This window comes from Glandiceps talaboti, chromosome 6 (assembly GCF_964340395.1).
Source record: "Glandiceps talaboti chromosome 6, keGlaTala1.1, whole genome shotgun sequence".
NCBI classification, from domain to species: domain Eukaryota; kingdom Metazoa; phylum Hemichordata; class Enteropneusta; family Spengelidae; genus Glandiceps; species Glandiceps talaboti.
Window position 1 is genome coordinate 4,102,952 of NC_135554.1, and position 20,654 is coordinate 4,123,605.

Sequence of the window (20,654 nt, forward strand, 5' to 3'; positions counted from 1 at the left end):
GATGGGAACTACCTCAACTCCTTTTTCTTTCACCCCGTGTCTGAAGAAGACGTCCTTGGAGAAATATTCAAGCTTGATCCCCGCAAAGCTACCGGTCAGGACACAATTAATCCCCTCTTAGTTATACACGCTGCTCACATTATTGCATGCCCTCTCACACATATAATTAACTGTTCTCTCAACAATGGTATTTTTCCAAGTCTACTTAAGATTGCCAAGGTAATACCTATTTATAAAAAAGGTTCGCCATGCGATGTTGGCAATTATCGCCCCATTTCAATTTTGCCCGTAATCAGTAAAGTGTTTGAATCTATTGTCAATCATCAACTTGTTATATATTTTGAAAAATACAACATCCTCATCAAAACTCAGTTTGGTTTCAGGAAAAAACACAGTACTAAGCTTGCCCTGGTTGACCTGATCACTGGTATTGCTAATAAGCTGGACAATGGATATCTGACATGTGGTATATTCATTGATTTGCGGAAAGCCTTTGACACAATAGACCATAGTATTCTTCTACAGTGTCAGAGGCTTGCCTTTACTTTGGTTTAAAAGTTATCTCTCCCAGCGTAAGCAGTGTGTCTGTATAAATAATGTTACCTCGCCATATAGCGAAATACAATGTGGAGTACCACAAGGCTCAATTTTAGGCCCCCTTCTCTTTCTGATTTACATCAATGATATTGTGAACGCTACTGATGCATTTGAATTTCGATTATTTGCCGACGACACAAACTTGTTTCAATTTATCAACAATCCCTCAAATATAATTCAGCTTGATCAACTCCATTTCGACTTCAGGAAAGTCTGTGACTGGTGCGACGCCAATAGGCTCACTATCAATGTAGAAAAAACGAATTTCATGATTATTAAGACTTCGCAAAGATTGGTGAAAACGGAGGGAAGTCTGGGCATCAATCGCTCACAAATTTCACAAGTAACGTCAACCAATTATCTTGGCGTGTGTTTAGATCAAAATATGCTTTGGACATCACACATTGAAAAAGTTAGGAAAGCAATTTCTCCAATTAATGGCATAATTTCCAAAATTCGCTATTACGTACCTAAATCTACTCTTCTTCTGCTGTATAACTCTATGATCTTGCCCCATATCTCATATTGTATAGAGATATGGGGCAATACATACAATACATTTCTCAAGCCTATCTTAAACCTTCAAAAGAAAGTTATTCGCTTTATAACTTTTTCAAAAATTGGTGCTCCCTCCTCCCCTCTTTTTCAGCAACTAGGAATTCTAAGTGTCCACCAGCAATGCAAATTTAATACTTCTTTATTTATTTTTGATTTGAGGGCCGGTCACTTCCCGCAAACAGTTAACGACTATTTCAACACACCACCAAATACGTATCACACTCGGAATACAACGAGAGATAACTTTTACATTCCAAAAGTAAATCTTACTTTGACGCAACACAATTTTCAGTATGCAGCTGCAAAACATTGGAACTCCTTACCTGAAGAATTGAAAAAAATACAATCCAGGACTAAATCTCAGTTAAAACAGTATTTGTTACAAAATTAATTCAGCTTTTTCTACCTTACATTGCATTTAATGCCAGTTGTTATATATTTTTTTTGATGAGACAGTGCTCTATACCGCAGTGGCAGAGCGTTATATATATATATAAGGAAGAAAAATTGGTAACATGGAAAATCGAGAATCCATGTAATGTGATGTTGATATGATGCAGCTGCTGATATAAAATGTTGAAAAAAAATATAAATTTTACTATCAGCAGCCATTGTACCCTCAAAGCAAATATTATTGACATCAAAACAGTGAAATAATAGTGATTACAATAATAATAACAACAAGTCTACAGCTGTCAAGACATCCTAATATAAGAATAAGAAACAATGTGACAATGATAACCCTCTCCATCTCTCTCTGTGTCTGTCTGTCTGTCTGTCTGTCTGTCTGTGTGTGTGTCTCTCTCTGACTCTGACTGTCTCTCACTCACTCACTCACTCAGTCTCTCTCTCTCTCTCTCTCTCTCTCTCTCTCTCTCTCTCTCTCTCTCTCTCTCTCTCTCTCTTCATGAATATCTACTGAATAAAATAAATACACATGGCTGCAGCTGAATTTGCAAATATGTTTTTTTGCCTGCATGCCTGCCAATAAATTAGAGTGTACCTGACATAGCCTAAATGTCCATTCCAACCTTCAGCTGTGGTACAACATATTTGGAGGTATTTTTATGGTTAATATTGCAAATCTTGTTAACCTTTAATAATATAGTACTCTCGTATGGAAATTTGGCGGTAAAGAACAGAAGTACACTTTCTTGTATCGTCCACACTGCCGAGAAAATTATTGGTACCATAGCAACCATCACCAAATAGGAAAGCTAAGTCTTCTCTGTCATGTATATTTAGTTAATAGGCAGTAAAAAGAAAGACACTTAAATATAGTGAACGACCAGACACATCCATCACACACTCACTTCTACAAGCTTCCCTCTTGACGTCATTATAGGGTTCCATTTGCAAAAAAGAGTGTGTTCAAAGATATTTGAAAACAATTATTGCCAGGCCTGACGCAAAACTTTCAAAAGATGCCTGACCATCAGGATAATAACAATTGACATATTCCAATGTGAAATATTAACCAACTCTAAAAGATGGCAGGGTTAGCGTTGGATGTATATTATAATAATTATTATTTGAAATTTGAAAACAAAATTGGGATACCCATTAGAAAATTTCAGCTATTGACATCACAAGTGTATTTGAATATTGCAAACCAGCATTGTCAATGAAATTGAGTAGTTGCTATGGAAACAGTAGTGGTTGCAATGTGAAAGGTGATATTTCCATATGCATGTTTGCATGCCAAAAATGAATTTCTTTTTCTTTCTAGGACTGAGGATTAAACTCAGCTGTTACTCAGGTTCATCTCAGCTTCCTTGTAAATAGTCTACATCTTTCAAGAAATTCTGTTGAAAAATGTATCGAATTACTAGGTAGCTCGTTCAAAGAAACTCAACTGTGGCAATTCTACACTTTGAAAATATTAAAAGTGTTTTCCTAAAAGCCTGTGGCCTGTTATGTTGTGGATGGTTCCCTACTATCCAAGCAAAATGTCATATTTCTATGACATGGATAACAATTGTAAGTTATATATACAAGACAACCAGCTAGTACATTTTTAGAAAATCATTTCCAAGCTTTACAGGACACTAGCACCAACATGTAAAAAGCAACTACATAAGGTTGAAATATTTTTGAAATATAGTTTGATAGGATCTTGACAGTAAGAGGTAGGGGAGATCTTGAGACTGGGATGTGTACACCTCATGGGGGGGTCCTAGGGGGTCAAAGAAACTCAACTGTGGCAATTCTACACTTTGAAAATATTAAAAGTGTTTTCCTAAAAGCCTGTGGCCTGTTATGTTGTGGATGGTTCCCTACTATCCAAGCAAAATGTCATATTTCTATGACATGGATAACAATTGTAAGTTATATATACAAGACAACCAGCTAGTACATTTTTAGAAAATCATTTCCAAGCTTTACAGGACACTAGCACCAACATGTAAAAAGCAACTACATAAGGTTGAAATATTTTTGAAATATAGTTTGATAGGATCTTGACAGTAAGAGGTAGGGGAGATCTTGAGACTGGGATGTGTACACCTCATGGGGGGGTCCTAGGGGGTCTCCCCCTAGAAGCCCTGGAGGTTTTTTCCCTGAAAAGTCTATTTTGAGACTATTCAGACCCTTTCAGACAATAATTTCCAAGTCTTACAAGACAACACCAACATGTAAAAAAACAACTACATAGGGTTGAAATACTTTTGAAATATACTTTGATAGCATCTTGACAGTAAGAGGGGAAGAGCTTGAGACTGGGATATGTCCACCTCATGCGGGGGGTCTGAGGGGGTCTCCCTCTAGAAACCCTGGAGGATTTTTACTCTTATAGCCAATATTTACGCTATTTAGACCCTTTCAAGCAATAACTTAATCTATGCTTTACAAGACAGCAAGTATCAGAAACTATTCTTTATAACTTAATACACTAAGGGTTGAAATATGTTCTTAAAAAGTTAAATGGCATCATTATATATATGTAGTAAAGGTCAGCACATCTAATGGTAGTATCATTGGTAGGGGAGATTTTGAGATTAAGGCAATTTTAGACTATCTTGGCAAACATTTCACGTCTTGAAAAGACAATATCATCTCAAATTAGAATAGGGTGAAAATATTTAAGAAAAGTTTAATACCATTATGACAGTAAAAAGGTTGTTGGTGCATCTGATTGTTGGTTGAATGCATGAGTGACCTCTGGGGGTGAGGGAGTCCTTGGGATTTTCCCCCTGGCAGATCTGGAGTTTTTTGCTTGAGATACTAAGGCAATGTTTAGGTTATTCATAACCTTTGAGGTAATATTTCCAAGCTTCGAAAAGCTAACGTAAATGTACGTTTTAAATGAGTTTCCTATATCACATAAAATGGACATGTAACATTAGTATAGGGGCATTAATATATGTATAATAAAGTCACCGGTATGTCAGAGAACTTTAGGTGGTCATACCTAGTGTATAATTGAAACTGGAATCTGATGAGATGTGGTGATTTGTAGTGTCAATAGCATGACGAGTAGAACAATTTAGATTAACTTCATTTATAAACTATCTATGAAAATTACCATTACGAAACCTTCAAGTTCACTTTTGCCCCAAACTGCAATATAAGTGAAGCATTGATTGTGAAACAGCCAAGCATTTACATGACATGTTCTGTAACTAGTGTGGTAGCTAGGTAATACATGTATATGTATATGTATAGTTATGTTTGAACTAATGAGTAATATTAAAGAATTCATGTAAGAAACAGGGACAAGAACAATAAGGGGTGTATGACTTCAGTTGGAAGTACTGCTAGTGCAGCCTTAAGGGTGTATGACTTCAGTTGGAAGTGCTGCTAGTGCAGCCTTACGGGTGTATGACTTCAGTTGGAAATGCTGCTAGTGCAGCCTCAAGGGTGTATGACTTCAGTTGGAAGTGCTGCTAGTACAGCCTTACGGGTGTATGACTTCAGTTGGAAATGCTGCTAGTGCAGCCTCAAGGGTGTATGACTTCAGTTGGAAGTGCTGCTAGTGCAGCCTCAGAGGTGTATGACTTCAGTTGGAAGTGCTGCTAGTGCAGCCTTACGGGTGTATGACTTCAGTTGGAAGTGCTGCTAGTGCAGCCTCAGGTGTGTATGACTTCATTTGGAAGTGCTGCTAGTGCAGCCTTAAGGGTGTATGACTTCAGTTGGAAGTGCTGCTAGTGCAGCCTCAGGTGTGTATGACTTCAGTTGGAAGTGCTGCTAGTGCAGCCTCAAGGGTGTATGACTTCAGTTGGAAGTGCTGCTAGTGCAGCCTTACGGGTGTATGACTTCAGTTGGAAGTGCTGCTAGTGCAGCCTTACGGGTGTATGACTTCAGTTGGAAGTGCTGCTAGTGCAGCCTTACGGGTGTATGACTTCAGTTGGAAGTGCTGCTAGTGCAGCCTTACGGGTGTATGACTTCAGTTGGAAGTGCTGCTAGTGCAGCCTCAAGGGTGTATGACTTCAGTTGGAAGTGCTGCTAGTGCAGCCTTAAGGGTGTATGACTTCAGTTGGAAGTGCTGCTAGTGCAGCCTGAAGGGTGTATGACTTCATTTGGAAGTGCTGCTAGTGCAGCCTTAAGGGTGTATGACTTCAGTTGGAAGTGCTGCTAGTGCAGCCTTATGGGTGTATGACTTCAGTTGGAAGTGCTGCTAGTGCAGCCTCAAGGGTGTATGACTTCAGTTGGAAATGCTGCTAGTGCAGCCTTAAGGGTGTATGACTTCAGTTGGAAGTGCTGCTAGTGCAGCCTTACGGGTGTATGACTTCAGTTGGAAGTGCTGCTAGTGCAGCCTTAAGGGTGTATGACTTCAGTTGGAAGTGCTGCTAGTGTAGCCTCAGGGGTGTATGACTTCAGTTGGAAGTGCTGCTAGTGCAGCCTTACGGGTGTATGACTTCAGTTGGAAGTGCTGCTAGTGCAGCCTTAAGGGTGTATGACTTCATTTGGAAGTGCTGCTAGTGCAGCCTTAAGGGTGTATGACTTCAGTTGGAATTGCTGCTAGTGCAGCCTCAGGTGTGTATGACTTCAGTTGGAAGTGCTGCTAGTGCAGCCTCAAGGGTGTATGACTTCAGTTGGAAGTGCTGCTAGTGCAGCCTTAAGGGTGTATGACTTCAGTTGGAAGTGCTGCTAGTGCAGCCTTAAGGGTGTATGACTTCAGTTGGAAGTGCTGCTAGTGCAGCCTTAAGGGTGTATGACTTCAGTTGGAAGTGCTGCTAGTGCAGCCTCAAGGGTGTATGACTTCAGTTGGAAGTGCTGCTAGTGCAGCCTTAAGGGTGTATGACTTCAGTTGGAAGTGCTGCTAGTGCAGCCTTAAGGGTGTATGACTCCAGTTGGAAGTGCTGCTAGTGCAGCCTCAGGGGTGTATGACTTCAGTTGGAAGTGCTGCTAGTGTAGCCTTAAGGGTGTATGACTTCAGTTGGAAGTGCTGCTAGTGCAGCCTTAAGAGTGTATGACTTCAGTTGGAAGTGCTGCTAGTGCAGCCTTAAGAGTGTATGACTTCAGTTGGAAGTGCTGCTAGTGTAGCCTTAAGGGTGTATGACCAGTTGGAAGTGCTGCTAGTGCAGCCTTAAGGGTGTATGACTTCAGTTGGAAGTGCTGCTAGTGCAGCCTTAAGAGTGTATGACTTCAGTTGGAAGTGCTGCTAGTGCAGCCTTAAGAGTGTATGACTTCAGTTGGAAGTGCGGCTAGTGTAGCCTTAAGGGTGTATGACTTCAGTTGGAAGTGCTGCTAGTGCAGCCTTAAGGGTGTATGACTTCAGTTGGAAGTGCTGCTAGTGCAGCCTTAAGAGTGTATGACTTTAGTTGGAAGTGCTGCTAGTGCAGCCTTAATAAGGGTGTATGACTTCAGTTGGAAGTGCTGCTAGTGTAGCCTTAAGGGTGTATGACTTCATTTGGAAGTGCTGCTAGTGTAGCCTTAAGGGTGTATGACTTCAGTTGGAAGTGCTGCTAGTGCAGCCTCAAGGGTGTATGACTTCAGTTGGAAGTGCTGCTAGTGCAGCCTTACGGGTGTATGACTTCAGTTGGAAGTGCTGCTAGTGCAGCCTTACGGGTGTATGACTTCAGTTGGAAGTGCTGCTAGTGCAGCCTTACGGGTGTATGACTTCAGTTGGAAGTGCTGCTAGTGCAGCCTTACGGGTGTATGACTTCAGTTGGAAGTGCTGCTAGTGCAGCCTTAAGGGTGTATGACTTCAGTTGGAAGTGCTGCTAGTGCAGCCTTAAGGGTGTATGACTTCAGTTGGAAGTGCTTCTAGTGCAGCTTTATGTAAATAGGGTGAATAAGTCTAGAATACAATCTGAAAACCTTGTTATGTTTATTACTTGTAACTAGCAATCAAATGAAAGAGAAGCCATGACATCATAAATCAGTTTAATGATTTACTCTTTATTTATATTGGAACATGTTGTTTTGAAGTTTATTATCTTGACACTCCAGTGAATAGAAAACTTACCACTAAATGGGGAAAAAAAACATGTTAAAACCATGATATATAAACAGTATATACTTACATACACATCAATAAAATAATGAATGAAGATTTCATGTTAAAGTATTTATATACACAGTTACGCAAGTACAAATACCGTATCATACAAGCATCAAATGTGAAGAAAGGCTAGTGTTTTATCAAATTCTTATCAAAAAGTTGTTATATCTCAATATTCAAGATTGGTTTCATGAAGTTTTACCAAGTTTAAAGATTCACCAAATGCGGTTTATGTTAAAGGGGCACAAGCCGAGTTTGCATATTTTTGGGATGTCATTGTTTTCTGCATGTTAAAAGGTACTCACAGTATTCTACTTACTGAAGCACACTTAATCATCAATTGCAATTGACTGAACTCAAACCTGGTATTAATACATAACTCATAAACGATCTGATGACGTAATTTATTATACGTACCAAAAAATGTACAGGAACTCCCTACTATGATATCAACAGTTCTATTAATACAAGAACACACATTGTAATGTCATAGAGGACATACATTAACATTAACATTATACTAAATAAATTATAAATTATTTTTTGCAAGGACTTTCACTTGAGTAAACAACCTTTATAAACTCAGCTTGTGCCACTATAAGTACCATTCAGGCAAACTTGATAAATATGTGAAATTGTTCGTTGTATTCTTATAATACACATGCACTCACTGATGGAAAAAAGTATGGAAAAACTTATGAAAACTGGAAAGATACAGCTTTGTCTTGACTTCTACCTTTAGGAAAACTTGGTGCATACAATATTTGAAATTTGACAAAATGTATTTTGGTTTTATTGTACAAATAATGATGATTGGATCCATACATAGATTTTACAGGTTATACAACCCTTACAACAGTTATCTAGAAATGCTGCTGACCACAACATCAGTTTATCAGTAGTGGACAGTTAAAACTGGCTTTGAAGGTGACAAAACGTTTTCTCCTTATCACGCTATCACACTGAGATACATTGATACAAAAACAACAGTGAGACATGTTGTATATGGCAATATGACTAACTTTCACAGACATAAACAAACTGATAAAAACATGACAGATCAATACATGTCAGTTTGATAGTGCAATGAGGAGATGACTTTTTGGCACCTGCAAAGCCAGTTTTAATTATCTGTTTTCTGATAAGCAATAAATCTAGATAACTGGTGCATCAAAAGCATCACCACATCCCAAGACAGGTTCATGCTGACTGCATACACAAATAAAGACTATTTGTTACCTTGTCCTTAACTGAATACCCTAGTTAAGACTAGATCTGTCTGTACTTGTTACCTGGGATAACAAATTTTCCTGGAAATGTTGTAGAGGTATAGTTACATGTATATTTTCTAATAGATAAGTGTATGTACCCATCAATATTTGAGGTGAATAGTTTAGTTGAAGTGACACTGTATTGTATATATGAGAAATGTAACAGTGTTTATGATTTTTAGAAATACAGATATCCAGAGTTCATAAAGCACTTCAAGTTCAATCACTATATGTACATTTCACGATGACAAACATTTACAAGTTGGTATAAACTGAAGTAGTTGTGTAGGACTGTGGTAAAGTAGGGGTTTATTCAGAAACTACCATTGCTCTCAAAAGAATGTTGTATCTTTCTGCTACATCTCCTTTCATGTTTAATACAATACTGGCTTCAACTGTTGCATTGGGCTGAAGTGTAAGAAAACAAAAAAGCAATGGTGAAGAATCTACACTTATTCAAGACAGGTATAAAGACATTGTTTAGCATAGCATAGGACATCAGAAGTACTAAGTAGTCTTGTCTTTGCCTGTATTCATTACAGACAGGAGAAATTCAGAAGTACTGTCTTAATAAATGTCTGTATTCATTACAGACAGGAGAAATTCAGAATTCATGATTACCATGCATTTGAAGGACCTGTTTCCTCCTTACAAACACATACAATTTACATGTAGCTCTTTTGAGAGTTATGAATGGATCAAGTAATTGATAATGATAAGATCTTGTAGGTGGAGTTTATAAGCAACTGATTGTAAGCTTTCTAACATACTACATAGGTATGCATGACTTTTCTTAGTTTGGACTTCATTATCATTTTACTTACATCATGTCCAGCTTGTGGTATCCATGTGAAATTAACTGTCTTGGTAGAACCAGCTTCAACCATGCCTTTTTGAGTGTCAATCTGGAAACCTTTTGCTGTGATCATGTTAATGTTGTCAAATATAAACTCTCCATTCTGTGAAAGAAAGCATTGAAACCTATGGTATTATATTGTGGCTTAGTGTATTTTAAAAGGAACTTGTTTATTTATACAGGGATAAAAAATCACTGTTAATTTCTTAAATTAAAGCACAATAAGAATATTTGTAGTGATATCACTGTATTTAATTAATTAATATCACTGTATGTAGTTAATTAATCATTAATCATGGCACAATAGTATCTTTACTCCAAACTTGATAGTTTTTAAAGTTAATTTCCCTCTGTACTTCGGAGAGATATTGAAATCAATGATCATTTACAGACCTAGGGAAACATATATTCTAGTAGAAATGTGGCTGTATCAAATGCTAAGCTAGGCCTACCTGCCAAATATATACCAGCACAAATGTAGCTATATCAAATGCTAAGCTCAGCCTACCTACTTCATTCATATCATTGATCATTAAAGGGCACAAGCTGAGTTTACACATGGTTAGGCATAGTTTTTACTGCATATTTTAAGGTACTCGCATTATTGTACTTACTGCAGCACTCTTAACCATCACTTGCAATTGACTGAACTCAAAGTTGGTGTTAAGATATAACTCATAAATGATCCGATGATGTAATTTATGATTTTATGTAATTTATGCACATCGACAAATTTCCCGGAAATTCCTACTACACAATCAACAATTCTAAGAATGTCAGACAAGTTAACATTATACCGGTATGTAATTCTATGTAAGTATTTTCACTTGAGTAAAAAGATTATAAACTCAGTTTGTACCACTTTAACATTCAATCAGTGCAATATATTTGTATGTAAATTATGTTTACGATATGTCTCAACCTTTCTGTCAGAATGAAAGTAACGTGTGGACAAACTAACATAATGAGTTTATATTAACGCTCCATTTAGATTGGTAATTGTTGGTAATTGAAATTCAACAGAGAGAATACATGTTTCCCTAGGCATAGCATGATTGCTGACTTGGCGAATGTCTAGGCTTTGTGAGGATTACATCTCTAGTATTCAATGTAGGCAAGATAAAATTATAATTATACCTCAATATCATTTGCATTACATTTAGTATTAATTTGAAAGGGAATTATAACAAATTCTGAGAATGCTCTCCCTGGTTTCACTAATTTATTATATATGTTTTATTTATTTATTTCAAGGACAACCAACGGTAGCTAGTCCCATTTATAGGCTTCTTTGGTTCAGTGTTAGTGCAGGAGGAAACCAAAGTAGAGTCAAACTGAATGACACTCTTCTTACTTACAGTGTGGTAAATCTAATCAAACCCTGAATGGATTCAAACCCAGACTGCAGTGGTAAGAAGCAAGTGGTTTAACCACTCAGCCACCGACAACAATTAGTACAGGTTAGAGATCTGGATATAACCCTACTTGCCTGACTATTACAATTGTATGGTTTTCTAACCAATATCTACACAATATCTACTTCTTTAAAAGCCCTAGTAAAGTGTAATCACAAACTTTGAAGTCCTCTACACGTTAATCCTCTTTCTCCCAACTCATACTTACTGTTTTAAAAAAATACCCCTTGGGAGAAAGAGGACCAGTGAGATATATGGTTTAGATGAAGTAAACCAGTGAGATATATGGTTTAGATGAAGTAAACCAGTGAGTAAACCAGTGAGATATATGGTTTAGATGAAGTAAACCAGTGAGATATATGGTTTAGATGAAGTAAACCAGTGAGTAAACCAGTGAGATATATGGTTTAGATGAAGTAAACCAGTGAGATATATGGTTTAGATGAAGTAAACCAGTGAGATATATGGTTTAGATGAAGTAAACCAGTGAGATATATGGTTTAGATGAAGTAAACCAGTGAGATACATGGTTTAGATGAAGTAAGCCAGTGAGATATATGGTTTAGATGAAGTAAACCAGTGAGTAAACCAGTGATATATATGGTTTAGATGAAGTAAACCAGTGAGATATATGGTTTAGACGAAGTAAACCAGTGAGATATATGGTTTAGATGAAGTAAACCAGTGAGATACATGGTTTAGATGAAGTAAACCAGTGAGATATATGGTTTAGATGAAGTAAACCAGTGAGATATATGGTTTAGATGAAGTAAACCAGTGCGATATATGGTTTAGATGAAGTAAACCAGTGAGATATATGGTTTAGATGAAGTAAACCAGTGAGATATATGGTTTAGATGAAGTAAACCAGTGAGATACATGGTTTAGATGAAGTAAACCAGTGAGATATATGGTTTAGATGAAGTAAACCAGTGAGATATATGGTTTAGATGAAGTAAACCAGTGAGATATATGGTTTAGATGAAGTAAACCAGTGAGATATATGGTTTAGATGAAGTAAACCAGTGAGATATATGGTTTAGATGAAGTAAACCAGTGAGATATATGGTTTAGATGAAGTAAACCAGTGAGATATATGGTTTAGATGAAGTAAACCAGTGAGATATGTGGTTTAGATGAAGTAAACCAGTGAGATATATGGTTTAGATGAAGTAAACCAGTGAGATATATGGTTTAGATGAAGTAAACCAGTGATTTAGATGTGATCAGTTGATATAGATGGATTGAATTGGTGACCATAGTACTATGACTATCAGAGAGAAAAACCCACACCACACCTATGTATGTGATAAAACTATATACTGATCATAAAACACACTGACTCTATGCACTTTACAATCATGGACAACTAACTCCATGTAATAAATTATGGTAGAAATCCTGCTGTCATGCTTGAGATAAAACACTCCAAAAATTCTATATTCTACTTTCATGCACATCTGGAACAAACTATCTAATATGGTAATTATGTAATCTACTTCATGCACATCTGGAACAAACCATCTAATATGGTAATTATGTAATCTACTTCATGCACATCTGGAACAAACTAATTGATAATCAAATGCTGTACTCTGCTTTCATACTAAATTAGAACACAAGTATTTAAAATTATAAATATTTCTCTCCAAACATATATTTGTTATTAATCAACCAGGATCATTCAAATTTTGTTGATGCTGCAATTTTCTACAATGTTAAAGTATGAAAAGTATAACAAATAAAGTCATAAAAGACAAATAAAATATAATTATATGTTAGTAGGTTACAAGATAAAGTCAAACTAAAAAGAATTTAAGATTTTATCAACAAATAGACTTGCCTATAGAGGCAGAGAAAAAGAACGAAGACCAGTCAAAATCATAAAATGTCCCTCAAGTCACTTTAAGTAACATGACTAGTTGAGTTAGTCAGCTTTGTATGTAGGTACAAATATGAGTTAGTCAGCTTTGTATGTAGGTACAAATATGGTTAGCTAAATGCTAACTCATACACAAAGTAACTATATACCAGATATTTTTAGCAACTAGTGTGAATTTTTTCTTCAAATTGCTTTAAGTGTTATCGCAGTGTCCCATTTAAAATTAAGCTATGATATTGTACAATAACAAACTGACTGTGCTTTCCCATGACTATGATTTACACATGAAAATACCTAGCTATGCGGTGTATAGTTACCTTTCATCATCAACTTCACATTATATTACAGTATTTACTTTTTACCACAATTCAAGTATTTCTCTTTCCGACAAATAGTTTTGCAATTGGACAATGCAAAGCTAAAAAATAGTATTTAAATAACTTTTCTATATGCTTTTTGTCATATTTTTTATTGTGAATGGTAGTGTATCATTTTATCAAATCTACTGTAATATATCATTTTATCAAATATACTGTAATATATCATTTTATCAAATCTACTGTAATATATCATTTTATCAAATCTACTGTAATATATCATTTTGTCAAATCTACTGTAATATATCATTTTATCAAATCTACTGTAATATATCATTTTATCAAATCTACTGTAATATATCATTTTATCAAATCTACTGTAATATATCATTTTATCAAATCTACTGTAATATATCATTTTATCAAATCTACTGTAATATATCATTTTATCAAATCTACTGTAATATATCATTTTGTCAAATCTACTGTAATACATCATTTTATCAAATCTACTGTAATATATCATTTTATCAAATCTACTGTAATATATCATTTTATCAAATCTACTGTAATATATCATTTTATCAAATCTACTGTAATATATCATTTTATCAAATCTACTGTAATATATCATTTTATCAAATCTACTGTAATATATCATTTTATCAAAACTAGTAATATATCATTTTATCAAATCTACTGTAATATATCATTTTATCAAATCTACTGTAATATATCATTTTGTCAAATCTACTGTAATATATCATTTTATCAAATCTACTGTAATATATCATTTTATCAAAACTAGTAATATATCATTTTATCAAATCTACTGTAATATATCATTTTATCAAATCTACTGTTACTGTAATATATCATTTTATCAAATCTACTGTAATATATCATTTTATCAAATCTACTGTAATATATCATTTTATCAAATCTACTGTAATATATCATTTTATCAAATCTACTGTAATATATCATTTTGTCAAATCTACTGTAATATATCATTTTATCAAATCTACTGTAATATATCGTTTTATCAAATCTAGTAATATATCATTTTATCAAATCTACTGTATTATATCATTTTATCAAATCTACTGTAATATATCATTTTGTCAAATCTACTGTAATATATCATATTATCAAATCTACTGTAATATATCATTTTATCAAATCTACTGTAATATATCATTTTATCAAATCTACTGTAATATATCATTTTATCAAATCTACTGTAATATATCGTATTATCAAATCTACTGTAATATATCATTTTGTCAAATCTACTGTAATATATCATTTTATCAAATCTACAGTAATATATCATTTTGTCAAATCTACTGTAATATATCATTTTATCAAATCTACTGTAATATATCATTTTGTCAAATCTACTGTAATATATCATTTTATCAAATCTACTGTAATATATCATTTTATCAAATCTACTGTAATATATCATTTTATCAAATCTACTGTAATATATCATTTTATCAAATCTACTGTAATATATCATTTTATCAAATCTACTGTAATATATCATTTTATCAAATCTACTGTATTATATCATTTTATCAAATCTACTGTAATATATCATTTTGTCAAATCTACTGTAATATATCATATTATCAAATCTACTGTATTATATCATTTTATCAAATCTACTGTAATATATCATTTTATCAAATCTACTGTATTATATCATTTTATCAAATCTACTGTAATATATCATTTTGTCAAATCTACTGTAATATATCATATTATCAAATCTACTGTAATATATCATTTTGTCAAATCTACTGTAATATATCATTTTATCAAATCTACTGTATTATATCATTTTATCAAATCTACTGTAATATATCATTTTATCAAATCTACTGTAATATATCGTATTATCAAATCTACTGTAATATATCATTTTGTCAAATCTACTGTAATATATCATTTTGTCAAATCTACTGTAATATATCATTTTATCAAATCTACTGTAATATATCATTTTATCAAATCTACTGTTACTGTAATATATCATTTTATCAAATCTACTGTTACTGTAATATATCATTTTATCAAATCTACTGTTACTGTAATATATCATTTTGTCAAATCTACTGTAATATATCATTTTGTCAAATCTACTGTAATATATCATTTTATCAAATCTACTGTTTTTACAGTTGTCTTTTACAGTTTGAGTTTCATGTAAACTTTTTTCCAAACTGAAACATGAGTACCATGCAGAGAATAAACAGGCAACATCTAGTACAAGCATGCAAAGAGTAAACACGCAACATCTAGTACAAGCATGCAGATGAACTTTTGAGCAAAGACATAGAGTCAGTGAGTTAGTTAGAGAGTCAGTAGATAGTCACACATGAAAGGATTGCATAACCAGTTCAACCTTTTTCTGACTGACAGCCATAGTCCGTATGCACCCAATTTCTATAGATCTGGTTGCTGGCTGGTGTCCATCTTCTTTACCAACACTCCTGAATGATAGAAGTACTGGCACAGCTGGGGGCTTGACTTCACCTATGGAAAAATAACACTACTGTTAGGTTTATAGCTCACCAGTTGTCAACCATTCATTGTACACGGTGTAAAGGCCCATGCTACAAAACCTAGCCAGTAACTGAAGATGCTCAAACAAAACTTTGTTTTTGAAAAAAAAATTGTGTGGTTCTGGTCACCCAACGCAACATAATTTTTTTTTTAAGGTGACCCTAAATTTATTAGGTCATTCGACAAAAAATTTGTAAAGCAATGTGAGACATAGTGAACTGGCTAGTTTTTGTTGGTAAGAAAGTTTAAAACTTAATAGTAGGGCAGGTTATCTTTGCTGGTAAGAAAGTTTAAAACTTAATAGTAGGGCAGGTTATCTTTGCTGGTAAGAAAGTTTAAAACTTAATAGTAGGGCAGGTTATCTTTGCTGGTAAGAAAGTTTAAAACTTAATAGTAGGGCAGGTTATCTTTGCTGGTAAGAAAGTTTAAAACTTAATAGTAGGGCAGGTTATCTTTGCTGGTAAGAAAGTTTAAAACTTAATAGTAGGGCAGGTTATCTTTGCTGGTAAGAAAGTTTAAAACTTAATAGTAGGGCAGGTTATCTTTGATATGTTTGAAAGTTCAGGCTTTGTCAGTTTTTTCAAATATTGAGATGGGGAATTCAATCATGACTTAAGAATTAGTAACAATAAGAAGTTGATCATCCTCAGTCGTACACACTTGCATGATCTGGTTACAAATTTCACTTGTTGAGCAGTGACGTTGATCACTTCATAAAACTTTGATAGTAATTCAGGCCAGCTTCACTGTTACTATGCTCTAACCAATTAATACATGTGGGGTGGGGGGGGGGGGGGAAGGTCAATTTAGTTCTCATCCTACAAAAATGATTTTACTTTTAATGGCTTTGTTTTGTACCTAAATACAAATATTTCTAAAAAAATGTCATCAAATTGAGAAATAGAAGAATTTTCCCTATAGTAAATGCATTGCATCTATAGTTGGTCAATATTCTCACTCATAACAATATTTCCAGTGCAAACTTGGAATTTGTTTGGCATTAAAACTTATTTTAGAGTTGATCATCTATGATCCATCACTTGTAAAATTGTGGGTCACGTACAGTTAAAATGTACGTCAGGTACAAATAATGCAGGTCAGGTACAAAAAGTGTGGGTCAAATGATACAAAAACACAGTCTGGCAGCAACACTGAAAATGTAGCAATGTTAGTAAGATTTTTGTTGAGCCAAATAATAAAATGTAGCAATGTTAGTAAGATGTTTGTTGAGCCAAATGATAAAATGTAGCAATGTTAGTAAGATTTTTGTTGAGCCAGATAATAAAATGTAGCAATGTTAGTAAGATTTTTGTTGAGCCACATGATAAAATGTAGCAATGTTAGTAAGATTTTTGTTGAGCCAAATGATAAAATGTAGCAATGTTAGTAAGATTTTTGTTGAGCCAAATGATAAAATGTAGCAATGTTAGTAAGATTTTTGTTGAGCCAGATAATAAAACGTATCAATGTTAGTAAGATTTTTGTTGAGCCAGATGATAAAATGTAGCAATGTTAGTAAGATTTTTGTTGAGCCAAATGATAAAATGTAGCAATGTTAGTAAGATTTTTGTTGAGCCAAATGATAAAATGTAGCAATGTTAGTAAGATTTTTGTTGAGCCAAATGATAAAATGTAGCAATGTTAGTAAGATTTTTGTTGAGCCAGATGATAAAATGTAGCAATGTTAGTAAGATTTTTGTTGAGCCAGATGATAAAATGTAGCAATGTTAGTAAGATTTTTGTTGAGTCTGATGATAAAATGTATCAATGTTAGTAAGATTTTTGTTGAGTTAGACGAGATGACGTTTTTGTTTCAGGTCTCATGATATTAATATTCATAACTATGTTTATTATTTTGAATTATAATTGAATATATTTAAGTGTACTGTCAAGTGAAACTGGATTATGGAGGTGTTTAATAATTACCTTCTTCTTCCTCTGGTAGAGGTCCTGCAGCCAAGGACTCTACACATGTCATGATCTCATCACCCCCTACTACATACATGGTATGTTCCCTGGATCTACCAATCAGACGGATGACATGTGACTCATGTTGACCAAACAATGAGATCCTAGCACCATCAGAATAATAGTCACTGGCATGGTCAGGGGCAAAGGTCACAGTGATTTCTTTGTTACCTCCTGAAATAGAAATTATAAAATTAAGATAAGCTAAGATTATGTTGACAATGTTCTCTATTATAATTCAACTAAAAATGGATCTTCAATGTTTTGAAACACAAATACAAACAGTAAAATTTGACACAATTTTGTATGGTAAATATTAGCATTTAATTCTGATGTCCAACATTTCTTATCACAGAATATAACCATAGACCTGGTGTAGGGTCTATGATATAACGCATGACATGTAAGACTTTTTTCGATTCAGTTAATGTACCATGACACTTCACAGTTGGAAAAAATGCTCTAAAATAAAATTATTAAAACTCAAAATAGCAGAAATTTTGTGAAGGATGATATTTCCAGTCATGTTATTATCATCTGAAGGTTAACTTTAGACATACCTGGCTCTATGGTTCCTTCCACAGGGGTGCAATCAAATACACAACGGCCATTCAAATTGGCTGTTCCAACAAGTGATTTCATTTGTGGATCTCTCTTGATAAAGAGTGGCAGTCCTTGCTGATCTGTATGTTTTGTAAGTGATAAACTGTCCATCTTGATAGCATAGTTCACAGATAATGACGATGTATTCTCAATCTGTTGGTGACATTAACATGCATTGTGTTATGTTATCTAATAAAAGACTTTGTGGTGACCCTGTGGCGACCCTGTGGTGAAACCTTGTACATGTAAGACCCTGCCAAAAATCTTCTTTGCATGGCAGGACTAAAATTAACTTTTTGGGGGATAGTCTCATCTCAGTAGACTACCACTTTCCTAAATTGGTAGTCTAAGAATTGTGACTAGTAGTTGCATATTCTTGAACTGACACCTAGACTGGTTGATATAGACTATTGTGCTGTAGATATAGACTATTGTGCTGTAGATATAGACTATTGTGCTGTAGATATAGACTATTGTGCTGTAGATATAGACTATGGGTGTTAATTCATGTAAACAAACTATCTGTATTCTCTTTCAATTTGGATAAACATCTAGTTTGTTATCATTCATAATTTTCTACTGTAGGTCTCAAGACTCAACTAGCTGTAAACCTCACTATTTCTCTGATTCTCCATGTCCTCACTCTTTCATTTTCTTTAGCCCAATATTCCAGTATCTAGTACACCATTCTGTAGAACTCACCTTAAATGTCTCCACATTCTCTTCACTTGCTAGTACATAGCCCATATCTAGAACACCATTCTGTACAGTTAGATTGACATTGGGACTCACACCTTTGCCTTGAAGTGTTATGGACAGGGTGGATGTTGGACAACGGATCTCTAACACTTCATAGAACTACAAAAGACAATAAAAAACATACATTAAAAAATAACTATGTGGAACGTTACTAGGGTACATCAGCTAAATTCTGCTATGGATATATCTTATTGATCCTGTCTTGTTGGATGTGCTACACTGACAAAAAAAAACACCTTCATTTTTGCTAATATAGGTACTTCAGTTGCCATAGTAACAAAGGCTCCAATAGAATGAGAGTTGTCAAAATTTTAGATGCAATACTTGTTAAACAGATTGAGAAATATTGACATTAATACAAGTCATTTCCCCCAATAATTGAACTTACCACTTTGCCTTGTTTTGGTGTAAATGATATTAGCAATGTATGTGTGGCATCTGCTTGTAGTGGACGGAGGGCATTCAGTAAAACAAATGGACCACATGTATCTAACAAGGATGATTTCAACTGATATGATGGTCAAGGAAAAACATTTCATTTTCAACGTATTCAGAGAAGGATTCAAATTTAGGTGTGAGAAAACCCTTTGTCTGGCATTGTTCAACATATTCATTATTACTAAGTTGCTATCAGCTTCACTATTTGCATATCTGTGTATGTGTGTAATAAGGCCTAAAAAAAAATAATTGTTTGGTTCCAGTTACCTGACCCCACCTAGCTTTTCACTGCCAACCCTAAACTTTTTTTTCGTATTCGAAAAAAATAATAAAATCGCAAGAAATATAGTGGATGTGGAAACTGACATCAACTTAAAAAGACAAAATAAAACTGTTCTTCCAATCTGTAATGGCTGTACATCTGATGAGAAGCAACCAATAACACAGAGACTATATGGAAAACAAGTTGAACGTAACGAACGGAAATAGACACTCTCATATATATATATATATATATATATATATATATATATATATATATATATATATATATATATATATATATATATATATATATATATATATATATATATATATATATATATATATATATATATATATATATATATATATATATATATATATATATATATATATATGATAGGAAGAAATAAATAACACAGAGACCATTTGGAAAACAATGGAAAACCTGAACTAGACACTCACACATGAAAAAAATATATAATAAAATAAAATAAAAAATCTACCTACCTTTTCTAAAACTGAACGTAATTGGAACCACACATTTTTTTTTATTACGCCTATTTTAAATTTTTACAGTATGAGTATTCTACAGATATAGATATCTGTGTATGTGTAATAATCTGTTGGTTTTTTTATTTTTACAGTATTCTACAGACATAGATACAATCAGACTGACTATCTTAGTAAGCTGAGAGTTAGGTTTCCAC

General features: G+C 34.1%; 1 protein-coding gene across 4 annotated transcripts in view; it reads right to left on the bottom strand.

The window, feature by feature from the left end:
- Positions 1-7,477: 7,477 nt before the first annotated feature.
- LOC144436090 (cilia- and flagella-associated protein 74-like) overlaps positions 7,478-20,654 on the bottom strand; it is a 60,956-nt gene continuing 47,779 nt past the window's right edge. For all 4 annotated transcript variants that reach the window (XM_078124774.1, XM_078124773.1, XM_078124771.1 and 1 more), the window contains 7 exons: positions 19,634-19,753; positions 19,189-19,344; positions 18,444-18,639; positions 17,842-18,057; positions 15,755-15,885; positions 9,696-9,830; positions 7,478-9,279 (listed from right to left, as the gene is read on the bottom strand). In XM_078124774.1, the coding sequence (XP_077980900.1) occupies positions 9,181-9,279; positions 9,696-9,830; positions 15,755-15,885; positions 17,842-18,057; positions 18,444-18,639; positions 19,189-19,344; positions 19,634-19,753 (1,053 nt within the window). In that variant the 3' untranslated portion in view covers positions 7,478-9,180. The remainder of the gene's footprint in view (positions 9,280-9,695; positions 9,831-15,754; positions 15,886-17,841; positions 18,058-18,443; positions 18,640-19,188; positions 19,345-19,633; positions 19,754-20,654) is intronic.